Source organism: Trypanosoma melophagium, assembly GCF_022059095.1.
Source record: "Trypanosoma melophagium isolate St. Kilda chromosome Unknown ctg22segment0, whole genome shotgun sequence".
Taxonomy (NCBI): Eukaryota; Euglenozoa; class Kinetoplastea; order Trypanosomatida; family Trypanosomatidae; genus Trypanosoma; species Trypanosoma melophagium.
Window position 1 is genome coordinate 16,770 of NW_027125152.1, and position 17,928 is coordinate 34,697.

The 17,928-nt window shown below is 43.7% G+C and overlaps 9 protein-coding genes across 9 annotated transcripts; all 9 read right to left on the reverse strand.

The window, feature by feature from the left end:
• Window positions 1-346: 346 nt before the first annotated feature.
• LSM04_000646 (uncharacterized protein) lies at window positions 347-1,846 on the reverse strand (the record flags this gene model as incomplete). The annotated part of the gene is made up of 1 exon (XM_067334459.1): window positions 347-1,846. The coding sequence occupies one exon, from the start codon at window positions 1,844-1,846 to the stop codon at window positions 347-349; it is 1,500 nt and encodes a 499-aa protein (XP_067191589.1).
• A 358-nt stretch (window positions 1,847-2,204) lies between these two features.
• Window positions 2,205-3,140, reverse strand: LSM04_007104 (Tubulin binding cofactor C-like domain; the record flags this gene model as incomplete). The annotated part of the gene is made up of 1 exon (XM_067334461.1): window positions 2,205-3,140. The coding sequence occupies one exon, from the start codon at window positions 3,138-3,140 to the stop codon at window positions 2,205-2,207; it is 936 nt and encodes a 311-aa protein (XP_067191786.1).
• A 246-nt stretch (window positions 3,141-3,386) lies between these two features.
• On the reverse strand, window positions 3,387-4,430 carry LSM04_007873 (CobW/HypB/UreG; the record flags this gene model as incomplete). The annotated part of the gene is made up of 1 exon (XM_067334462.1): window positions 3,387-4,430. One exon carries the CDS (start codon window positions 4,428-4,430, stop codon window positions 3,387-3,389), a length of 1,044 nt encoding a protein of 347 aa, XP_067191807.1.
• Window positions 4,431-5,149: 719 nt separating this feature from the next.
• On the reverse strand, window positions 5,150-5,530 carry LSM04_004766 (uncharacterized protein; the record flags this gene model as incomplete). The annotated part of the gene is made up of 1 exon (XM_067334463.1): window positions 5,150-5,530. The coding sequence occupies one exon, from the start codon at window positions 5,528-5,530 to the stop codon at window positions 5,150-5,152; it is 381 nt and encodes a 126-aa protein (XP_067191725.1).
• A 326-nt stretch (window positions 5,531-5,856) lies between these two features.
• LSM04_007183 (zinc finger protein) lies at window positions 5,857-7,335 on the reverse strand (the record flags this gene model as incomplete). The annotated part of the gene is made up of 1 exon (XM_067334464.1): window positions 5,857-7,335. One exon carries the CDS (start codon window positions 7,333-7,335, stop codon window positions 5,857-5,859), a length of 1,479 nt encoding a protein of 492 aa, XP_067191788.1.
• Window positions 7,336-7,753: 418 nt separating this feature from the next.
• Window positions 7,754-10,546, reverse strand: LSM04_005791 (TOPRIM domain; the record flags this gene model as incomplete). The annotated part of the gene is made up of 1 exon (XM_067334465.1): window positions 7,754-10,546. One exon carries the CDS (start codon window positions 10,544-10,546, stop codon window positions 7,754-7,756), a length of 2,793 nt encoding a protein of 930 aa, XP_067191754.1.
• Window positions 10,547-11,967: 1,421 nt separating this feature from the next.
• LSM04_001498 (14-3-3 domain) lies at window positions 11,968-12,759 on the reverse strand (the record flags this gene model as incomplete). Its single annotated transcript, XM_067334466.1, has 1 exon — window positions 11,968-12,759. The coding sequence occupies one exon, from the start codon at window positions 12,757-12,759 to the stop codon at window positions 11,968-11,970; it is 792 nt and encodes a 263-aa protein (XP_067191611.1).
• A 1,484-nt stretch (window positions 12,760-14,243) lies between these two features.
• On the reverse strand, window positions 14,244-15,161 carry LSM04_001355 (uncharacterized protein; the record flags this gene model as incomplete). The annotated part of the gene is made up of 1 exon (XM_067334467.1): window positions 14,244-15,161. The coding sequence occupies one exon, from the start codon at window positions 15,159-15,161 to the stop codon at window positions 14,244-14,246; it is 918 nt and encodes a 305-aa protein (XP_067191605.1).
• A 539-nt stretch (window positions 15,162-15,700) lies between these two features.
• On the reverse strand, window positions 15,701-17,332 carry LSM04_009748 (uncharacterized protein; the record flags this gene model as incomplete). Its single annotated transcript, XM_067334468.1, has 1 exon — window positions 15,701-17,332. One exon carries the CDS (start codon window positions 17,330-17,332, stop codon window positions 15,701-15,703), a length of 1,632 nt encoding a protein of 543 aa, XP_067191866.1.
• Window positions 17,333-17,928: the final 596 nt, after the last annotated feature.

Here is a 17,928-nt window from a genome sequence, read left to right on the forward strand (position 1 = left end):
TGCTGCTAAAAAAGAAAAATGAAAAAATCAGGGAGAGTAAATAAGAGATGTGAGAAAAACACACCTCAGACTTGTAGAAGAAAGAAAAAAAAATACATGGGAAGAGTGATGTGTGTGTGTGTATGTGTGTATGGGGACATCCAATAATATAACGGAGATAAAGGAACAATAAAGAAAAAGAAATAGATATTTAAGTATCATCCCGGTTAGTGAAATGCCGAAGAAGAAGAAGCATACAAGATGCACCATTACGTCTCTTTTTTTTTTCCCTTCGCCCCCTCTCTCTCTCTCTCTCGCTAATTTCTCTTCAAAATATTTCGAGATGGAACATACTACTTACTATCTTCTACTCATTGGTGGGTTTCCTTCCAAAGTTAAAAAGCCGACGAATACGGCCAGAAAGATAGAAACCCACAATAGATCCAGCGAGCAAACATGGTGCCCCAATCGCTACAATTGTAGCAGCAAGATAAGGTGTATTTTTATTTAGTTGTGCGTCTTGACACGCAAATCCTTTTGAAGGATCTGCAATTGCCCCGCTAATGGGTCCACACTGTGCTCCGGGACACTGAGAACGGTAAAAATAACAGAGAGAGTCTACAGAAGGAGCGTCTTCACTCTCACAATCAGCGCTTGCGAGAGCTGAATCTGTAATATAACACTTTCCTTCTGCCTCCCCTAGTGATTCATCAAGGTAACGCAATACATCTTCCACAGCACAGCCATCAGGTTTTTTATCAGAAAAGTAAATATTACCCTGTTTATCCATGCAACTTATTCCGATTAAACTAGCTGTATAATCTCCTGTAACACTTTCACTAATATCATTCTTATTGGAAAGGTACGTAAATAGATACGCCTTTACGTATTGCCGTGATGTGGTAGTACTGTATTCAAATGCAATTGTATCCCCAAAGCCTGGCATATGAGTGGAATTCACTGCTAACGTATTTTCCACGTTAAAAACACCCAAGTTACTGAGTGTTGCAAATACAACAGACATTGGGGCAACACTAACAGAAAGTTTCACCATTGACTTTTTGGAAACCAACTCTGTCATTATATTACGAATTAACGGACCTGCCAAAGGCCCTATGCTTTCATCAACTTCATTACCGGGGTTAACACCGTACAGGCGCCACGAAAATCGTTTACTGATACTCTCTAATGCACCTAAAAGTGGCTGCAAAGATGGATCCCTGTTACCCACAGAAGCATTAACACACCAACTGTCATAAACATAAAGAGCACATAATGAGGGTGATTCTTTACACATCCCATCGTAAATTGATGGGAGAAAGCGAGAAAGTGTAGCGATATTTCTCTCACCAATCATCTTTAGAGCCCATACATCATCTGCGTGAAGTTTCTCTTTCCACGCATCCCGCAGAAGCCAAGAAGGCCAACTCTTCGTGAATCCCAGCACCTCATCCTTTGATTCAGGCGTGTACTTCACCAGTGGAAAGGCATTGGGATATATTCCCATTATAATGGCCTCACTTGTGATGATGGTCCTCTCTGTCTCTGCTGCACGGAACTCCACATGTGTTGGGTCAAAACGATCACCAAGCTCCAGTTGATCCCTGTAGCGAGAGAGAATAAATTCCCCAAGCTTAACAGACATCTGCTTTCCAACGGTGGATAACATGCATCCATCGCACAATAAACTTTTATTTGTGAGATGTATTAAACCGCGTGCACCGTTTCGAGCCAACAAGGTGACTTTCTGCAATGTTGCCGACTCAGCAACAACAGTTTGAGGAAACACCGCTTCTGGCAGTAGTAGTACTAGGACGACTAGTATTAGTAGTACTAACGGGAGTGGTCTTTTTCTTGACAACAACATTTTGTAATGTGACTTGATGATAATTCTAGAGTAAGAAGTATTTCGGCAATTCTTGGTGTGGCTGGAGTAAGGCGGAGAAAGCAAAAAAAAAATAAAATAAATAAAAATATCAGATTAATATTGAGCAAAATAGGACGTTTTTTTTTTTTTTGCTGAATAATAAAGAAGTGGAAAAAGAAAAAAAACGAGAGCAAGGCGAAAAAAAAGTAAATCACGAGAGAAAAAAAAAAATATATATATATATATACGTAGTAGAAGGAAAGTAAAAAAAAAAACACATTTATACAAGAAACCTAGTATACTATAGGCGTTTGCAGTAGAGATATTTTAAGACCCACGTCCCAATCAACATAGTCTTCTACATTGTAGGAGTTTCTCCCTGAAGAAACGGACGGTCGCTCATTTCCCATTTTTCAGGTGGCAACACACTCCAGTGTGGACTGGGAGTTTTTTTAAGCCATTGAAAGTCATCGATCTTTTTGTATGAATCTTTTACGCGTTCATGCATCGCCTGTTCCCCCACATGTTGTACCCACTCCTCATGGGTTGGGTAACTGTGCCCACCCACAGACGACTGCAAGAGTCCTATCCAACAACTATATGGACCAAACCGCATTTCCGTACAGCACTCAATTATGGGTGTTGAGGCACACCAAACATATACATCTACAGCTTTACAGCTCTTTAGTCTGAGTTGATGACATGCAACGTAGACCTTACAATTTGAGCAGTCAGAAATAAATACTGATCCTGCAACAGGGAGGATAAATATCTCACATTTTTCGCATCCTTGTAAAAACACAGCCTTTGATTCACTTATGAAAACCTCTCTATCTCGAGTATATCCATAGACATTGCCTACAGGTCCTCGATCTTCTTCACTCTGTTGTTTTGGTGATGATGATGGTGCTGCTGCCGGTTGAGCCTCTACAACTGCAGTTACTCCGGTTTTAGGTTTACGAGAAAACTTAAATCCCTTTGTTTTATTACAATTTTCACGTTTTTCATCAATGAGTCCCTGAAGTCGCGACAGCGTGGTGTTAGCCTTAGCCATTTCGTACGCCGTGAGGACGTTATTACTTGTGGCATCCTGAACGACGATCTTAAATACATTAACGGTTTCCTGCGCTGCAGAAGTATTCCCGTCTGAGAGGAGCTGCATTACACTTCGCTCGTAACCTCGTGCCTGATCTTCGAACTGCAGTCGTTCCCACGCGTTGAAGGAGCACTCGGCGGATTTCTGCTGTCGCGCCTCCTCCCGCTCCGCACGGGAATTCAGGAACCTTTGCTCCATAACCTTTATATATATATATATATATATATATATATATGAGAAAGAAATAAGAAGAAAAAAGAAAGAAAATTAGATATATATATATATATAGAGAGAGAGAGAGAGAGCACATGTCCCACAGAAATCCTTGTGGAAAACAAAATAAAGGGGGAAAAGGTCTTGGTTAAATAGAGAGGTTTATTTCCATGCAACGTTTCCCTTACCCATGGTGGAAAGAAAAGAAAGAGAAAAGAAAACCAGAAAGAATTACGCTGAATCACTCCGCAAGTACTGAAGAAAAAGATTCCTTAGAACGTTACTGTCAAGTCTTTTACCGAGTATGAGTACCCGTGAACAGCCAAGTGGAACACTCTGGCCTTCCATTGGCGTCACATCAAACAGTTCCCCAATTATTTGAAGCTGCATGAGACAAAACTCGTCCTTCTTCTCTTTATCCTTCACCCATAATGCCGCTTTGCATCGCACCACTTCAAAGGGTGGAATATGCTCCTTATATAAAAGATCTCTGCATAGCAGATCAAAATCACTGATATCACGAAGCGCTAAAAAGTTTGGCTGCTCAAAAAATTCCAATGAGACTGCTGTAATGCTAGAAGGACCCTCACGATGGATATGCTCAAGTTCTAATGTTCGTCGCGTTGTATTCAAAAAGAGAATCTCCCGTAGATTATCCAATCGTGAGTATGACGAGCGCATTACTTGCACCACAGGATTAATTTCCTTCACCGCCATAAGAGCCTCTCGCTGCTCATCCTCTGTTGCAATATCACACTTATTTAACACAATACGATCCGCCATAAGTACCTGTCGACTCGCCTCTGCAGATACTTCCGGGTCCTGCAAATACTTACAGATGTTCTTCGCGTCCACCAGCGTGAGAATACCCGAGAGATAGAGTGTACCGCAGAGCGCCTCGTCCTGCCAGAACATAGCGGCCACTGGACCGGGATCCGCCAGTCCGGAAGTCTCCACAAGCACCAAATCAAAAGTTCCCTTTTGCGTCATAAGCGTCTCTAGTGCCTTTACGGTCTGTGTTTGGGCTGTACAACACATGCAGCCGTTATTTAACTCCAACCACTCATCATCTGGCTTCTGTGAACTCTTCAGAGTTAATCCTTTTTCAATGGCTTTGCCAAACTCAAACTCATTCACAATGACGGCGATGCGGAGGTTGTGTTCAGCAGAAAGCACATAATGCAACAGTGTTGTTTTCCCACTCCCGAGAAAACCCGTCAATATTGTCACTGGCACTTTGGCGCTGACAAGCTCTGGACATTCATCGTCACTCATTCCTCCCTTCCTTCCTTCCCTTCCTTTCCTTTTCTTTCCTTCCTGCTGTTTCCATTGGAGGAAAAGGACCGAAGAGGGAATATACAGAGAAAAAAGAAAAAGAAATAAAAGATAAAGAAGCACAATTTTTTGTTAAGAGGAAAAGACTCTGTTACGGCAAACCATCACTCTATTCCGTGTTTACAAAGAAAAAATAAATAAAACAAAAAACAATAAATATTAACAGTCACAAACTTTACACCAAGATGCATATTGACTTCTTGCAAAGAAGATAGCCCAATGCTTTGCTGCATCGCAGCACAACACTTTATTTCCTTTTGCTACAATAAACCTGTCCTATAAATTGATTACATTTTCCTCAAATGGAGTCCAGACAGTCAACAAGAGACAACACCGCACACATACACACATCCCTCTCTGGGGGAAGAGAGAGTACAACGAATCGAATAAAAAAAAAGAGAACGAGAAGAAAAAAAAACAGCAACACTGATATTCCACAAAAAACAAAAGTAAGAAAAAAAGAAGAAAAAAGAGGAAGGGATGTGAACCATCTCCAGATGGCATTATACACGATGCAGGGGGGATTGCATCAATGAGAAAAACGTTACTCAGAGTGCAGATCAGTGCAAAGTATGTACACAATAAAATCCACCTGAAGGAAATGAATGCAAAAGAAAGAAAAATGAAAGAAAAAACAACAAAAACAAGTCTATCATTTTCTACTTTCCCTCTTCTTCCTCTTCTTCTACCCGTTGTCCCAACCGCTTAATGAGTGCGGCGTAGGCACCTTCCAAGTCAAACTTGTCCATTTCCTGTTTTCGTCTACCCGTCAATCGCGGAGTTAACGTCCCCGACGCCGCAGCCGTTGAGAAACTCCCATCCGACGGCACTGGAGAAGCTACACTAGAGATGTTCGCCGAATCACACACCTTCGGCGGCACCGGCATTGTTGTTATGTGTGGTTTGGGTGCTGGTGTGTACGGTGTCACCTGTGGCATACCGAGAGCCGCCAGTTGTTCAATGTGTTTACATGTCTCGTAATATGCAACTGGGACACCCGGGGGCATTGATTGTTGGGACTTGGATTTGTTGCCGTACATTTCTCCCCACCCCCGAGGATTCAGCACACGGAGGTATAGGGGAATAAAAGAAAATATAAAGAAAAGAAAAAGAAAATGCTTGCGTAAAGAGAGAGGTGCTTATATATAAGAGCAAATCCAAGGAACAGTTCCCAATAGTATCACAAGTTTAAGAATATTTTTACTAACAAGAAAGATACTCAGAATGTTGTCCTGTACACCTTGCACAAAATGTGTACTCCAAAACTAGAAGAAGAAGAAAGAGATATAGATAGAATCAAGAAATTACCACCTATTGACAGAAACCAACGTTACTATCAAAGCATATTGCAAACGCCTCACTCTCACTACAAAAAGATATTGTGTGTCGGAAACACAATCTCTCTCTCTCCCTCAATGTGACGAGGGGCATCAAGTAAAATGCGTGGAAGAAAATCGCAAAGGTCTTGATCTCGTCCATAAATCTTTGAAATGGAGGAGGATGTACCACATACACGTACCGGATTCGTTTGCTCCAACGCCGGTGAGCTACGTCGCTGGGTATGACAATACTGAATAGCAGGGTATAAATCGGCATCACCACATAGCAGAACTACCTGTTGAAACTGTTGATAGAGAAAGGTCTCAATAATGCAGGTTGCCATAGCAACGTCAACACCTGTTTGAACCCAGACATAACGTTGTCCATCACGGGTATATCCTTTCTGCCTTTTCATTCTCCCAACGAGACGAGCCACAACATTGTTCAGCTGACGACTACCATTCATCTCATCCAGTAGAAACCGCTTGCGAAGATGACTTTCACGAAAAGCCTTCTCTCTGTGAGGTAGAGGCATGGAATTCTCAATATACTCTGTGAAGGCTGCTGGATCAGTATCAAACCAGTACGCGACTGGTTCCTTCTGAAATACTTCACCAAGAAAGTCCAATGTGCAGCGTAGAACTTCTACCGTACGTTTGTATTGTGCCTCATCACGACGATCATAACCTTTCAAAATACGTTCAAAGTATCCTCCATCAATAATGACCGCCACACGACCATCACGTTTAATGGCACTCGGTACAAACAACGTTACGGTCTCTTCCACTCCAGCAGTTCTGGGAGTTGAGTCTGATCCTGCCTCACGTTCTGCATCACTGACATTTGAAGAAGTCTCTTCTGCTGAACTCCCTGCCGTGTTATTTTCCACCAGTGTAGATCTCTGTTTGCACTCCGTTGTAGGGTGTTGACCACTGCAGGTGGCACAGCGTATTTTTGAGCATGAACTTGCCATATGCCCCTTCTCGTGACAACGACTGCATAATGCCTCTGGACACTGTGCGAGAAGATGCCCAGCTTGATTGCACATATGACATACCGCAGTCTGTGTACAATCGGCCATCTCGTGTCCTGGCTCTTTGCAGCGGTAACAGACTCTTCCCTTTGGTTTCATTGGACAGTCCGTTGATCGATGTCCAGCTAGTGAGCAATGAAAGCAAAGCGGTCTACTGTGACAGAGCTGCGAGCTGTGGCCGTAACTACCGCAGTTAAAACAACGCGTTTGTGGACACGTGGGCATCATATGTCCACGCTGATGACACTGGAAGCATTCTATTGATTGAAAACGAAGGGGACAACTCGCCTGTACATGTCTTGACGAACCGCAGCTTCGACAAACGGAAACTTCAGTGTCTTCCTCAGCCCGTGCACGTTTCTTTTCGTTTGGGCAATCCTCTTTGAAATGACCCAGGCGTCCACAGGAAATACACTTTATCATCGGACAGTCACGGCGAAGGTGATCCGGGGCAGAACAAACACTGCACACGATACGATGTGTATCTTTCATAGTGACACTTTTTTTGTCTGTTTGTTTATTTCTTTTTTTCTTTTCTTTGTCTGCTTTTTTGTTTTTTTTACCTTCTCCCCTTTTTTTCTTTCACTTCTCTTATTCCTTTTTTCGTGCCACTGAAAATTATTTATTTTTTTTTTTTTGCCGGAATTCAAAAAACAAAACAAAAAGAGAGAGAGAAAAAGAGAGAAAGAGAATTCAACAAGAGAGCAAAACTAAAAAATCCTCCCCAGTAACACAGAGTAAATAGAGCTATACCCACTCTAATAATGAGAACAAGAAAAGAAACAATATACATATATATATTTTTTCCTTCACACTGTATGTTACTCAAACACCAGGAATAAATGAATGCAGAAACAAAAAACGAAAAAAAAAACACCTACCCAATGCGAGTATTTCTGTGAGGTTTTACTTATTCATCAATCCATTGAAAAAAGGAGCATTTTCTGCTACCACACGTAAGAAACTTTTTACCCCTCGAAGCCTCCTTACCGGATACGAGTTGTTTTGCCGGAACGCCACACCCACACAGTGTACCAGACGCATTTCCTCTCGCATTGTTATTGTTGTTATTTCTTCGTCCTGCAGTCTTTACCCTATTTACAGAAGGTAATGTGTACGGTGTTTGCTGCTGCCCCTGTGGGAGTTGTGCTGGTGGTTGGCCCGGCGCAGTGTGATGAGCTCGCCCAGCAACACTACTAGTAGCAACAACACCGCCTCTCACAGTAATATATTCCTGCATTCGGGCATCGCAGAAAACACAGACTGTTTCTCCATTCTCCACACCGGGGACGTTTTGCACTTCAACAAACTCAAACTGAAGCAAGACGGACTGACACGATGGACAACGCAACGTGGGAACTGGACGAATGCGTCTAGCACGTGGAAGTGCAATGGAATATGTACAATTGGGAAATCCCTTACAACCCAAAAAGGCCCCACTCGCAGTTGTGCGTAAACGAATATCATTATTCATACAAGATTTGCACTGTGTTATGGCAATATTTTCAAGACCTTTTGCTAACGGACAATCAGCAATGCATTGAAAGCAGCGAAATTCTGAAAAAGATTCAATATCAACCGTAGAAGGTGGTGGTGATGTAAAGCAATATGGACAAACCGTATAAGATGTCTGTTTCTCAATATTCTTCACACTAAGAACACCAAAACCACAAATAACGCATCGCTGATCGTGGGGAACAAGTTGGTTAAGCCTACCACTAGGAACACGATGTTCGGTGGTACATGTGGTACAGCGTGTAAACCAAATTTCTCGATCCCCTTCATTGAGTTCAATCAAATCCATCATATTCCCACAAACTCCACATCGCACCAAACCATTTTCTACTACACGACCAGCACCATAACCATTGGTCAAAGAAGTTTGAGGAGTCGTTGGAGAGAGATGATAAGATAACTCATTATACATATCTTGAGTACTGGAGGATAATTTCTGAAATATCTCACGATAGAGATGTACGGTAGCATCTACCACTTGATCTTTTGTAGCCTTACCACTAGCAATATCAGCCATGGCAAGTTCCATTTGTGCACGAAGTTGTGGTTGAAGAAGGCTAAGTAGACCAATGACCTCATATGCTGAGGCAAGTGCAATACCTAATGGTGTTGGGACTAATGTAGAGCCTTCACGCTTTACATATTCTCTGTCTAGCACTGTTTTAATGTGTTGCGCAATAGTAGCATCTGTTCCAATACCATGTTCATCCATTAACGCAATAAGGTTTGCCTCTGTAAGATTAGGTGGGGCAGCTGTTCGATGCTTCTCAAGATTTACCTCTGTCGGAAGAAAACGTTCACCCAGTTTGTACACCGGCAAACATGTACTATGCCATCGTTCAAATGGGTAAACCTCCAGCCAACCCCGCTCCAGAATCATTGTACCAGAAGTAGTAAACTTCTCACCGCCAAAAAGTACAGTGACAGAGGTGGTGGCAGCCACAGCATCAGGTGAGATACATGCTAAAAAATGACGAACAATGAGGTTGTATAATGCACTTCTTTCATCACTACCAGTTCGCATTAGTTTGGTTGGATAAATAGGGGGATGCGCCTTGTCATCGTGCCCTCCTTTAAGGGGACGACGAAACTTCTGTTGACGATCATTAAGCATCGCACTCACAAAATCCGCTACTTCTGCATTTCCTTGCTGAATGGCGGCGATATCTATGAGTTCATCATCTGTAAAGGAAAAAGAATCCGTCTCGGTACGTGGATACGATATATAACCCTCTTGATATAACGACTCTGCCCACGTCATACACTTTTCAGATGAGATACGCAGATGTGTGGAGGCCAATTTCTGCAGCATTACAGTTGCGAGTGGAACGGGTGGATGTCGCTTGTTGGGCCGTTGTGTCACATCCACCACCTGCGCCTCATGTGTGGTACCGGCGGTTTGCAGCATCGCATCAAACACCAACGTAGCGGCTATTTGATCAAATACTGCACCACGACAACTCTGAAAGACGGTGTTTTCATGCCGCATAAAGAGTGTAAAGTAATCCTCCGGTACGAATCCTTTACGTTCCCAGTGACGGCGAACGAGAAAACCAAGTGTTGGGATCTGACAGGTCCCAAAACTCAGTACACGAGGCATTCCACTAAACGAATCACGGAATTTTATGGTTTGAAATCGAGAGAAAACGGCGCCAATGCGTAAATCGATTTCTTGCCGAGCCTCCACAGCATCAGAGAGTGCCTTGTTCGGTGTTTTAAGGTTTCGCATTGCCCCAAATAAATCTCGCTTTGTTAACGCAGAAAAATGAGCTCGAGAAACAGCAATTCTGCTGTTAACCCCCTGAACAATACGCATCACTTCAAAGCAAATATTTTCTCCTTCACGATCGCAATCCATCCATAGAAGGAGAGCTGTAGCTCGTTTACCAAGTGATTCCAAATTTTTCTTTATCGGTTCAAGTTCCGGTTTTACGTGTTTTGTTATATTTGCTGTAAAGAGCCCAAGAAGCGGGTAGCTTGACCAATTCCTTGTATTTGGTGGAAACTCATCATTCATCAAATGACCAGCGACGGAAGTGAAGAGCATCTCTTTTCCCTCAAACTCGAACTCAAAGACTGGGTTAAAGCGGGAGAGAGTCTTTGCACTTCTGCAGGAGCTATTGGAGAGTACGAACGCCACCTCCTTCGCCACGCTCGGCTTCTCGGCGACGTTCAGCCAGACAGGCATTGCCTCGTCCCTCCCGATTGCCCTACCACCGCATAAGAATGTGTATATCCGTAAATGGAGGAATCAGAAAAAAAAAGAAAAGAAAAATCAAATGGTATTTAAGAGGGGGGAAGTGAAAGGAAGAAGTCAAAAGAAAAAATATAGAGCAGTTTGCAAGCAAAACAAAAGAAAAAGGGAAGGGGATGGGAAGAGGAATGCTGAGTATGTAACGAAAGTAGAAAGAAAGAAAGAGGATGGCCAAAAAAAAAAAAACAGGCAGCAGTCAATGGAAGCATCATCAGTGTATCAGTGAGAGAATGGTGACGTCGCTAATTGGTATTAAAGGCACTAAGAAAAACAATAGTCACAACAGATATTTCTCTTGTATATGTATGAAAGTCTGTATTTATGCATAACACCCCTCTTTCTCCCATTTGAGTCAAATTATTCTTTGTACAGCAAGGACTCTCTCTCTCTCTCTCTCTCTCTTTTGTTTTTCCTTCTCTCCGTTATAGATAGGTAGACGACAAAGATCCCACACAACGTTGTTTCATTTATTTATTTATTTTTTCGTTACCTTTCATATTCGCATAAATATTGACTAGTTGCCCCGTTTTTTGCTTTCTTTTCCTCGCTCTTCCTACGTTGTGGTGTTTTCTCTTTGTCCTTTTTTGTTTGTTTGTTTTTCCCTTCCCTCTTGTCAAATGTCACTCCTTCTTCATTGGATAAGCAAAGGGTTTAGTAGTACGAGAGCGTCTAAGTGAGTGCATACGTGCACAGAAGAAGAAAAAGAACGTCAAAGTCCAGGCATGTGTGTGAGAATCAAAGAGGGAAAGGAAAGGAAGAAAAAGAGAAAAAAAGAGAGAAATAGTACATAAGAATGAATCGTTGGTCTTTGTCTCGAGACAAAAACATCATACATTCTTATAATTTCTGTTTCCACTAATCTTTTGCTCTTGTTTCTATTATTCCGTTGTTTTGTTCCACTTTTTGTTTGCATTCGTATTTTATTTCGTTGTTGCTGGTTACTGTCATCCCTGCGACTTTCTTCATTTTTTTTTCACTCATTCATTCATTTATTCTGTACTTTTTTTGTTTTTGTTTCTGTTTTTCTCTTGTCCCTCCACCTCTCACACAGACTCACACGTGCATACATGAGAATATATATATATATATATATATATATATATATATATATATATATATATATTTATTTATTTATTTATTACGTCTCTACCCCCCACCTCAGCCTCCTTGAAGCCACATTTATTGTTCTTATGTACCTTGTCAGTATCAAGTCTACTCTCTTTCTTTCCCCCCGATATTCTTATCTCGGCTACTCTCCCACATTCACACTAACACCCACACTGATGTGCCTTCTTCCGCTTCTTTTTCTCGTTGTTCTATTACTACTATTGCTTCTTCTTCTTTTACGTGGCTGCTCAGTTGGCTGGCTGCTCATCCGTCCAGAGATTGAGGTTATCACGCAGCAGTCGCACAATGAGATTGGACTCACGGTATGCCTCGTCGTCAAGTGTCTCCAGCTCCGTGACGGCTTCGTCGTATGCCTGACGTGCGAGTTGGAACCCCTTCTCGTGCTCCTTCATAATCTCGTAGTAAAAGACGGAGAAGTTCAGGGCGAGGCCGAGACGAATGGGGTGTGTTGGCGCCAGTGACGAGTTCGCCACTTCTGTTGCTTTTGCGTACGCGTCGAGTGCGGCCTGCCGCTGCCCCTCCTCGTGCTGTGCGATCTCTGCGTAGTAGCGGTGGTAGTCGCCCTTCATTTTGAGATAAAACACTTTCGTCTCGCCGCCCTGCGCTGCGGGGATGAGGTATGTGTCGAGCAGCGCCAGCAGATCATCGCAGATCGCCGCCAGCTCCGTCTCGAACTCCCGCCGCAGTGTGGCGATGAGGGAGAGATTGTCGCTCTTCTCCTTCGCACTCTCGCGGCTCTCAATGGAGGTGATGATGCGCCAGGCATTGCGGCGGCTGCCAATCACGTTTTTGTACGCCATCGAGAGAAGATTGCGCTCCTCCGTGTCGAGCTCGCTGTTGAGCTTCACCAGCTTACGCATGCACAGCACCATCTCATCATACCGCTCCGCCTCCTCCGTGAGCTTCGCCATAAACACGAGCTCCTTCACACTGTCGGGGAGTTTAAACTCCGATGGACTCTTCTTTGGGACAAGCTCGTCCTGAATAGCCGCATTGTGCCACTTGATCGTCTCAGCCATAATTCTCTCTTTTATTGGTTGGTTGGTTTCTTTTTTTGTGTTTTTCTACCTTTTGGTCTTCTTTTCTTTGTATGAATGTATATATATAGTAGTGATTATTTGCTTTACTTTCCTGTTTGGGGGTTGTCGCTCTGTTAGTCTACGTGTTCCTTCTTTCTTTTTTATTTTTCGGATTGTTTCCCCTCCTCTTTTCTTTTTCTCTTTCCGCGCCTGTAGACCCTTCTTTCTTTTTTTTCTCTTGTCCTACTCTCTTTTTTTTTCTTTTTTTCTTTTTGTTTCTTCCGCTTCCCTGAATTTGAAAGGTTTGTTGCTTTTTTTTAAAGTGTTGTTTTTGTTTTCTTTTTGCTGATGACTGCAGGTAGTGGTGAAAAAATGAAAAAGAAAAAAACCAGAAAGAAAAAGAGCAGTGAAGCAAGAAGAAACAACTCGAGGATCAGAGTTTACACAAGTTAACAACGCCATAGCAAGGTAAATAAATAAATAAATAAATAGATAGATAGATAGATAGAGGGACCGAGAGAGAAACAGAGAATGCCGGGCATATGAAAGGGGGCAATCGTTCATATTCCCTTGTCTAAAGGAAAACAAATGAATAAACATAAGAAATTTAAATAACAATATAAAAAGGAAACACTATACAGTGAAATCCAAAGAATCCATCAATTATTTATTTATTTATTTATTTATTTAATAATATATTTATTTATTTGCCAAAACGCTGTGTACTAGTTGAGTTTGTCCCTTCTCATTGTTTCTTACCCCCAACTATTCCTGTTGCTATCATCCCTAGCATTTTGTTTGCCTTCTCTCTCTCTCTCTCTCTCTCTCTCTCTCTATATATATATATATATATATATATATATATATATATATATATATATATATCTCCTTTACCTTTCTTTCTCTTTTTTTTCCCCTCTGTATGGGTGGATAGATGTGTTTGTTTACGTTTCTGTCCATACTGCCCAATATATATTATTAGAAGTTCCCATGAATCAGAATCACATCTCATCGTACCTTTTTTCTCAAACGCCTAACACACACGCACTCCAGATGAAAAGAGTTTTCTGATTCGATATCGATCAGGTAAAAGGGAAAAAATGCGCGTCCCCACACTTACAAACACACAGGAGGGAAACCGCATCGCACAAAATTATTCAACATGTGAATAGGAAGAAAACAATAAAATTCAGCTCTTTTTTCAGGCATATACCAATGATCAGAACCAAAAGAGAGAAAAAAAAAGAGCCGAACGAAGAATAAATAATAAAAAAAAGATTTTGTGTCCTACACCATTGTTATCAATATTATTTTGACCCTCTGTTATTTTGGTATAATATTTCTATTGTCTTGCTTTTATTTTTGCCGGTGCTCTCTCCATCTATCACATACACAGACACATTCTCTCTCCAACTCACCGTTCATTACTATGCCTGTTGTTTGTTTTCCTTTACATTTCTGCATTCTCCTTCTTCATTTCTCTCCTATTTTCGCTTAGGTAGGTACTTCTCTTCAGCCTCCATATATTCCGGTAATCGCTGCAGTCGAAAGACCTCCTTTACAGTTGCCACATTCTCTTCTACTGGGAGAACCGATTCCTGGGTGTAAATAGCCCGTGATGTTGCCTGCATAGCAGCAATACTTGCACGCAAATTGTGGTTTGCCCAAATAATACTACTGATGCCAATTTCACGAAAATGTGAGCATGGCACAGTGGCGTAGTTTGTGGGGACAATGACTACAGGGGCCCGACTGCTGATACTGCTCTTATTCCAGTGCGTCATGAAGGCGTCAATCTCAGAAGAGTCTTTCCGTTTGCTGTGGATAAGCACAGCGTCGGCTCCGGCTTCTGCGTATGCCGTCGCGCGGCGCAGTGCCTCCTCCAAAGGCCAACCGGCAATAAAAGACTCTACACGCGCCACAACGCAGAAGTTATCGTCCGTCTGCGTCTCTTTCATCGCGCGTATCTTAAGTGCAAATTCGTCCACCTCCGCAAGTGGTTGTGGTCGTCCCTTTTCCAACAAACTGTTTGTCTTGGGAAACAGCTTGTCCTCCACACAGGCGCCGGCCACGCCAATCTGCTCCAGTTTGCGCACCAGCAATCGGGCATTGTTAAAGTTGCCATATCCCGTATCCGCATCAAGGAGAATGGGAATATCAGTGGCATCACTCATACATTCCGCTACACCGCATACTTGTGTCCAACTAGCCTCGTTGTTATCGCGGAATCCCATCTGGGCGGATATTGAGAGACCGGAAGCCCAAATGGCTTTAAAGCCAGTTTCTTCAACAATACGCGCAGAGAGACCGTTATGAGCCTCCATTAAGAAGGATAATTCCTTCGAGCGCAGCAGCCCTCGCAACAGCCGCGCCTTATTAGGAAGTCCACTACAGTGTCGCATTTAAAAAGGTTGTGAATCCTTCTTCTGATAGTGGATATATTGAATGTTGCAGTTGCTGTCCCAGCCAGGTGCTTATTCTCCTTGTATTTTTCTTTTGCTCCAGTGTTCCTCTTAGCGAAAGTTCTTATGGTAAAATGGAAATAAATAAATAAACCAAGAAAGGGAATATTAATAAAAATACACACAGACTGCATTACAATCTCAGTACCAGAGTAAAGAATTACACCACTAGCCATCAAATAATTAAATCACTCCTCTAATTAGTTCTCTCTCTCTCTCTCTCTCTCTATATATATATATATATATATATATATATATATTGATCTACATGTATATTACCGATCTATATGTACACGCATATAAAAAAACACGTGATAATAATAATAATAATAATAATAATAATAATAATAATAATAATAATAATAATAATAATAATAAGAGAAAAAGTGAGAAATTGTAGCATCTATGGCAAACACGACATGTCGTCAGCTTATGGTACATTTTTTCTTTGTTCGTGTTGTTACCTCTCCTCGGTACAATCACCGAGATAACTCTATGATACGGTGGTGCAGGGCCTCTGCCTGTTCATTCTGCCCACGAAGCACTGAAAGCACATCAAACCCACCTGTTTGCGGTGTATATGAAGCAGTAACATCTCGTACGCGTTCCTGTTGTTGTTGCAGTGGCTGTGATGGTAATACTGTGTCACGTTCTAGGAGGGCCTGTACAAGTCTTCGTCGTACGCTGTCTGCCTTTGAACGGTCTGCCCGCGCCTGTTTCTTTACCTCCTTTAACTCCTGCCGATGGGCACGTAAACGTCGTTCGGCAGCCTCTTCCACATCCCGTACACGCTCGTCCGCAGTATCTGCGAGTCGTCGTGCCTCCTGCAGCTCTTCTTCGCAGAAACGCAGTTGTAATCGTAGTCGCTCCGCTGCATCATGTGCGGCCTCGTGTTCACGCTGTGCTGATTGCAACTGTTCTACCTGTCGGCGTGCTGCAGCCAACTGCGCCGTCTCGTGTTCGCGTTGAGCCACGATCCACGCTTGCTGCTGGGCGTTTGTATCGAGTTTCGCCCGTAATTGTTCACCTGCCGCTGCCTCTCGTTGTGCCACTTCTCGCTGCACTTGCGCCTCCCGTTGGGCGGCCTGCAACTGTTGTTGTGCTATCTGTAGCTGGGCTGCCTGTGCTTGGGCCTCTGCGCGTGCGTCTGTGAGTTGTGCCTGCAGTGCGGCGGTTGCGACGCGCTCTGCGGCGCGTGTTGCGGCGACGCGTTCGTTCGCTTGCCGTTCGGCTTCTGCGAGTTGTGCCCGCGTGTCGCGCAGTTCCGCTGCAAGGCGATCCAGATCGGCGGTGAGTGCCCGCTGGCGACTTGTGGCCTCCGCGGCGGCTCTTGTGGCGGCGGCCCGCAGTTCCGCCGTCTCCGCGGCGTGTGCCTCCGCCATTTGTGTGCGCTGCGACTCCACGTCTCTGCGCTGCGATTCCGCCGCCGCGAGTTGTGCGGCCGCCCGTCGTGTTTCGAGTGCCGCCCGCTCCCGTGCGACGGCTGCGTCGTTCTGCAGCTCCGCCGACCGCCGGACGACGGACCGCATGTTCGCGATCTCCGCCTCCAGCGCCCGGCCCCGCTGCTCGAGCTCCACCAGCCGCGCCTGCTGCTCCCGCAGGGCCGTGTGAGCCACCAGCAGCTGTTGGCCGCCCCGCTCCCGCTCCTCCAGCAGCTGCCCGCCCATTTCAGCGCAGCGGGCCTCCAAATCACTCACCTGCCGGCGGAGTCGCTGCGTTAATCCCGCGTCCTCGCAGACCCCCACGCGCTGCAGGAGATCGCGGTTCTGCTCCCGCAGCTGCTCCAACTGCTGCTCCTGCTCTAACATCTTGTCGGCCACCGCCCGGCGGGCATTCTCCAGTCGACCCTTCAGGTGCTCCACCGTGACATTGGAGGCGAGGTAGCGCTCCTTGTACGTGTTAGCCTCCTCCAGCTCCTTCTTCAGCTCACGCATCGTCTCATGCAGCTTCTCCTCACTCCCACGCATCGACTCTAGCTGTTTCCGCAGTCGCTCATTCGCCTCCTTCTCGCTCTGAAGCTCTTGTACAACAACATTATACTTGCCATTCAGGCTGGCGAAGTTCTCCTGAAACTCCGCACAGGCAGCGAGAAGCTCAGCATGAGACGTCATTCTCACCTAAGCAGAGACAAAACTAAAGACGTAAAAACCCAGAAAAAAAAGGGGGAGGGGTAAGTAAGTAAATAATTAAGTAAGAGGGAAGTTTAGAAGAAAAAACAGGAAAACCCCAACCAGTAGTACTACAAATCTAACTATTATCCCAGCCACGGAGAGGTAGATGCACCTACACAAAGGGAGATATACGGAGAATGAATGAAAAAAAACAAAAAGGCATGCACGTCCACGTTATTCAACAAGAACGCCATTCTCATATCGGTTCTTCTCTTTCGTTTTTCCTTTCCTTCCTAAGAGTAGATTATCGTACCCATACACAGAGAGAGAGAGAGAGAAAAGGAAAAAAAAAAGGATGCTCCCCATGTCTGCGTGAAACGAAGCAAAAAATAATATATATATATATATATATATATATATATATATATAACACATTATGTGTCTATTCTTTTTCTATGATTCCTTTTTTAAAAATTCCTTACTAGCCTTCTTTTTGTTTTCCTTACTTCCTCCAAACTTTTCTCTCATAGGTAGCTTGTATGTTTGTGTAGAACCATCTGTTTCTCTTCTAAGACTCCCACATGCGCAGGTGCTTC